The 5,760-nt window shown below is 44.6% G+C and overlaps 1 protein-coding gene across 5 annotated transcripts in view; it reads left to right on the forward strand.

The window, feature by feature from the left end:
- Nucleotides 1–4,986, forward strand: part of Sh3gl3 (SH3 domain containing GRB2 like 3, endophilin A3) — a 118,945-nt gene extending 113,959 nt beyond the window's left edge. For 4 of the 5 annotated variants that reach the window (XM_021203469.2, XM_029539416.1, XM_029539406.1 and 1 more), the window contains one exon: nucleotides 4,363–4,983. In XM_021203469.2, the coding sequence (XP_021059128.1) occupies nucleotides 4,363–4,568 (206 nt within the window). In that variant the 3' untranslated portion in view covers nucleotides 4,569–4,983. Of the gene's footprint in view, nucleotides 1–4,362 lie in introns of all 5 variants that reach the window. The other variant, XM_021203475.2, reaches the window with a different exon arrangement.
- The last annotated feature ends 774 nt before the right edge of the window (nucleotides 4,987–5,760 follow it).

Genomic DNA, 5,760 nt, shown 5'->3' on the forward strand with positions numbered 1-5,760 from the left:
AGCCTCACAGTCAGTGAGATAGCCCACACAGTGCCTCAGCAGCATCATAGAGTGAGCCTCACAGTCAGTGAGATAGCCCACACACTGCCTCAGCAGCATCATAGAGTGAGCCTCAGAGTCAGTGAGATAGCCCACACAGTGCCTCAGCAGCATCATAGAGTGAACCTCACACTCAGTGAGATAGCCCACACAGTCAGTGAGATAGCCCACACAGTGCCTTATTAGTATCTAAGATTGTGTAGGAAGTTGCCTTGAGTGAGGTAGATAGGCCATGGTTTGGGGTCTGGAATCCTGGTGTTTGTTTCTGACTTGATATCAGGCCATTGTGACCTCTTCAAAAAGGGGAGGGTTTGTGCAAGACTCCCGGATTGCCTTCTGCCCAATCGGTGTGTGTTAGAGGAGATGCGTTCTGAGCCAACTGTGGCTGTTGCGCCTGCTTCCTCTTCAGGTCCATCTGCTAGTGGCAGAAACATGACAAGAATCTGATTGTTTTCACATGCCACACCGAGTACAGTTGTCCTTCAGTGACACTGACTGTGACCCACAACTCCAGGTTTTCAGTATCCAGTCCTACCCACTGTCATTATGTACTATTTGACCAAAGGAAAAATGAAAATTCTCTGCTGGAAACTCAGTTCCCTAGTGCTTTGAAATCATTGAATGTTATTCTATCCAAAATGAAAATAGTGGAACTAAGCCCCAGTATTTAAATTTGTCTCCCTGGCCTCCATCCTTACAACAAAGGGAGTTTACACTCAGGCTGGGGTAAATCCTCTCCTGGAAGGAGCCATCCAAATGCCACAAGCATCTAGGTGGTCCCAGTCATTGTGTAGATAGATGCAGAGGCTGGTCAGTCTACAGGTGACCTGAAGGGAGGGAGCTGCCTCTCAGGGGAGGCCTTGCTACAACTGCTTTCTCTTTCCCCAGCAGCTCCATACACCTAACTGTGGATGCAAGAGAGGCTGTGATGCTGAGGGTTCTCAGTCCCCCTTCCTTCGGTTGGAAAGATCTGAGAATTTTAAAAAGATAACTTACATCGTTGGAGCATCTGTCTGCTCTAACAGGTCTGGGAGTCATCCATGGCCAACTGCAGAAATACTCAGATCCATTCTCAATCTTTCTCTCTTGTTGACCTTTTGTGAGCCCTGAAGCTTTGGTGAGGAAGGGATACAATATCCTAAAGAACTTCATCTCTCACATGAAGTCTAAAGGTGGGAAGGGAGGCCTTGTCTTAGTATGGTTCTAACGCTGTGAAAAGACACAGAGACCGAAGGCAATGTGTGAAAGAAAGCATTTGGGGCCTGCTTACAGTCTCAGAGAGTTAATTCATGACCATCATGGCCTGGAACATGGTTACAGGCAAACAGGTATGGCACTGGAGCAGTATCTGAGAGGTTACATCCCGACCTGCAACAGATGACAGAGCAGAACCAGGCTTGGTGGGCACTTTTGAAACCCCGGAGTTCACCCCCAGTGACACACTTCCTGTAACAAGGCCGGCCATACCCCCTAATCTTTCCTAAACAGTCAACCAACTGGAAACTAAACTTTCAAGTATGTGAGCCTCATTCAAATCACTGCTGGCCTAATAGCAATAGAGAAAAAGAAATAAGACAAAATGGAACCCATAACATTGAGTGGCAGAAGCAAAAGCATGTCAGATATTCAGTCAGAATACTGGAAGTTGGTTTTGCTCTGGGAGCCCCCACTCCCTTTCTAGAAGTACTGCAGTGGCTCTGGAGCCAGCTAATGACTATGGCCTTCCTCTGTGTGCAGTCTGGGTTGGGTGTAGCTGCCTTCCAACTCTTCCTTAGAGACAACCTTGGGCTTACCACTGGTCCATGTGTCTAGTCTTCCTCTAATGAATGTACCATCTCCTTGGCCAAGGTTCCTAAGATCTTGCCTGTTATTTCAACTTCAGCTGCTTCACAGAGGACTGTGGGAACCCCTGAGGTTCTAAAGGGGCTACTGAGAGCCAGAGCAGGACGCCAGGCCTAACCCCAGGCATGCAAAGTCGTTATCTTAAGTTAGCCCAGGGACTATATGGTCAGGGAGTCTGTAGAAAATCTTCAGACTATCTCAAAAACAAAGAAGAAATATTTACTTCTAAAAAATAAAATCAACGAATTGTGCTTCCAAAGCCTACTTGGGTCATTTCACTTTTAAGTTATAGACATAAAAACTTTAACATAGTAACCAAGTCAGAGTCAACACCTGGCACTTGAATTACTGTGGCCTTTTCAAATGGTTAGTGATTTGAAAAGTCTCATAAAACTTATTTTACTAATACTTAGAGGAAAAAATACCAAGTATAATCTAGTCAAAATGGAAATTATACAGTGGCACTCAAGTTTATCCAAACGATTATGAGAAGGTCCAGGAAATTCTCAACGAAATAGTGTCCAGGAACTTGCCTTACTAGTTATCAACATTTACTTTAAAGCTGTAAGATAAAAAGAGATATGGTACTGTTACCAAATGGATCTACTGAACTGAATTAAAAATCTCAAAATAAACCACAGGGCTCATGGTAATTAAATGGTAAAGCCAGGTATGATGGCGCCTGTCATCCTAACCCTTGGGAAGTGGAGGCAGGAGGGGCCCTTTGAGTTCAAGGCCAGCCTGGGCTATATAGGAAGAGATCCTCAACAAAAGGATATAAAAGCAATATTTGAAGTCAGTGAGGAAAAAGAATCATTTTAAAAATGCTTCAGCATCCTTAAAACACAAATTCTTTTTGTCAAAATCTAAATGTGTTAAAAATAAAAATTGTAACCTGAAAAAGTTTTAAAATTCGTTTTAAAATTCTGAAATAAAATTCTGTACAGTAACCATATGTAGCCATGGAGGATAAAGTATGAATAAAAAGCCTCATTTACCCCCCCTCTACTGTCCCAGAGTTATATATCCCAGAGCAAAAGAGAACACCTACTACATGCCCAGTTACCAGTACAAACTGTAATCATCAATAAAATATAACATACTAATTGTCAGGAAATAGTTTGTACCAAACTTGGCAGATAGAGGTCCAGTGCTTGGAGTATATAAGGGCTTCTAATTTTTAAATATAAGGGTACAATATTAAATTGATAACATGTTTTAAGCATCTTAGCACACTTCATATTCTATGATGATCAAATCCTGTTCTGGGCAGTTACTATGAGGGAAAAATGCACATATTTGTGTATATGTATGCCAAGAAATGCACACACTACTTCCTTCAGATTTATGTGTGAAAGCTGAGAAAGTCTAAAGGAGAAAGGAAGAGGAAAGAGGGTGTGAGGAAAAAATAAGGGAGGGAACAAGGAAGAGGAGATATGAGAAAAGAGGGGGAGAGACAGGGCAAGGAGACAAGAGGAAGAAGGAAGGAAGGGAGGGAGGGAGGGAAGGATGGAGGGAGGGAAGAAGAGGAGATATGAGAAAAGGGGGGAGAGACAGGGCAAGGAGACAAGAGGAAGAAGGAAGGGAGGGAGGAAGGAAGGAAAGAAGAAAGGAAAAAGGAAAGAAGGGAGGAAGGGAAGGAAGGAAAGGAAGAGAGGGAGGGAGAAAGGGAGAGAGGGAGGGAGGGAAGGAGGGAGAGAGGGAGGGAAGGAGGGAGGGCTACGAATGTTCAGTTATAAATCTGATAGGTCCAGGAGTGCTCAGAGTGACTGGCATAAAAGATGGCAGCAATAAAGGAAATTGGTACAGGTGGCAGCTGGCCAGTGGCTGATAGTTGTGTATGGGGTTAGGTTCGAAGTACTAAATGCAAGAACATTATTTAATGAAAACAAACATATGGAAATATATTCACAGATATATTCATACAGACACCTGGCCTTCCCAGGCCTCACATTGGTTATCTGAGTTAATAAGTTAGAGTTGACATGTCCCAGATCCGCATACACATTTTCTCTCTTACAGTGACAATGTTTCGTCTTTTAGAGGAAACTCACTGTGAGAACTCTAGGCTTGACCCCATTAGCCAGCTCTGTGAACATTTGTGTTCCTGTTGTGGTTCCTCCCTTCTTGTTCTCACGTTACTACCTCAGCACTCTTTGACATGTGTAACCTCAGCTTTGTCCGTTAGCGGTCCCAAGTTCCATCCAGTCACCACAAAGAAAGACTGAGCATTTATTCTGGTGGCAGGACCGGGGCCTTGGGATTTGCCTTTCCCCTTGTGCTCCCGCGCCCAGGAGATGGGCTGGACATGTGTCGTCGTCCTCCTCAGAGGACTTAAAAGATGGGCACTGGAAGCAAATAGCAGTGGAAGGAGGGCAGCCTTGGGGTAGGCAGGAGTGAGCGCAAGCTTGTCTGCCATTGTTCCTTTTCTGGGTGATCTGTCTGTTAACTGCTCTTTTTGTCTCCATATCACATGGACAGGTACTGACACTCCCTTGGATCAGCCCTGCTGTCGTGGTCTCTATGACTTTGAGCCAGAAAACGAAGGAGAATTAGGATTTAAAGAAGGGGACGTCATTACATTAACCAATCAGATAGATGAAAACTGGTATGAAGGGATGCTTCGTGGGGAATCCGGCTTCTTCCCCATTAATTACGTGGAAGTCATTGTGCCTTTACCTCCGTAAACGTGTCTTTTGGACCCAACTTTAGAACTGAAATGAAATGGCACCAGTGCTCTCTCAGTGTGGTGTTCTGTGACATCCTCGCTCTCTGGCCCACTTAATCACTTTTGTATGTGTGTTTTCTTTATAATGTATTTTGTATCAATTTAATTTGTATAACTGATTTCTTTGTCCTAACTCATAAAAATAGTTTTCTTCTTGTTTTAAAAAGTCATTGGTTAAATGTATTTGCTTCCTGTTGCTAAAACAAGTATATTGCGCCCATTCGAGTGGCCTGGGTAGTCCTTGGCTGCAGTGGGAACACACCCTTTGCAGCTATGAAAGCTAAAGATTTTGTTTCCTGACATTATTGATGGCCTCCAGTCTTTTCCTGTTTTAAGCTTACCTGTGAACAGCCCAATAAACATGACACACTGTGTTCATAAAAGACTGGTTATTTCTAATGTCAAATTGCTTTTTAAGCTTGAACTTGAGGGCAAATCCTTGGCTGGCCTGTGGTCCCAGCTATGGTCCTTAGATGATATCTGCAGATCAATGCCAGCAGGTGGGGTGTGGCCCTTTAGTAGCTACTGATCTACACATGGTACATCCCCTTCTCAGCCCGAGATTAGGAAAGCTTCCTGCCTGCTGGTGAGTTCACACATCAGCCCAACTCAAGCTTTGCTATCATGATGAGCAGGTAGGTTTTCAATTGTGGATGCTGAAGGCTGGCATGGTCTGCTGGGCTGAGTGTCCAAGAGCCTATGTCTACAGAACTAGCCCTGGCCTTTCCTTGAGAATGACCTTGTCAGGTACTGTGGCTCAGGGGAGTCAAACAGCAACCCTGCCACACAAAGAAGAGTCAGTTAATGCTCGCTCTGCAGAGAAGCAGAGCCATGAATGTCTTGTCCAGGGTCAGACAACCAAGTCGTGGCAGAAACAAGAGTCTGAGCTCTGGTAGTGTGACAGACGCTGGCGCACAGTGTTCACCAGTCACTGGGACCTGCTCTGTTGATCACTGGCATTTGTAACAAAGGCCCAGAGGCCAGATTGGTCACCAGAAAAGGTGACTGAAGTCTGGTGTCCTAGAGTGCAGAGCTGGCTTTCTTAACAGTGTGTGTGTGTGTGTGTGTGTGTGTGTGTGCGTGTGCGTGTGTGTGTGTGTGTGTGTGTGTGTGTGTGTGTGTGTGTGCGTGTGATGGTGATTCTTAGCATT

Source organism: Mus pahari, chromosome 1, assembly GCF_900095145.1.
Source record: "Mus pahari chromosome 1, PAHARI_EIJ_v1.1, whole genome shotgun sequence".
Classification (NCBI taxonomy): domain Eukaryota; kingdom Metazoa; phylum Chordata; class Mammalia; order Rodentia; family Muridae; genus Mus; species Mus pahari.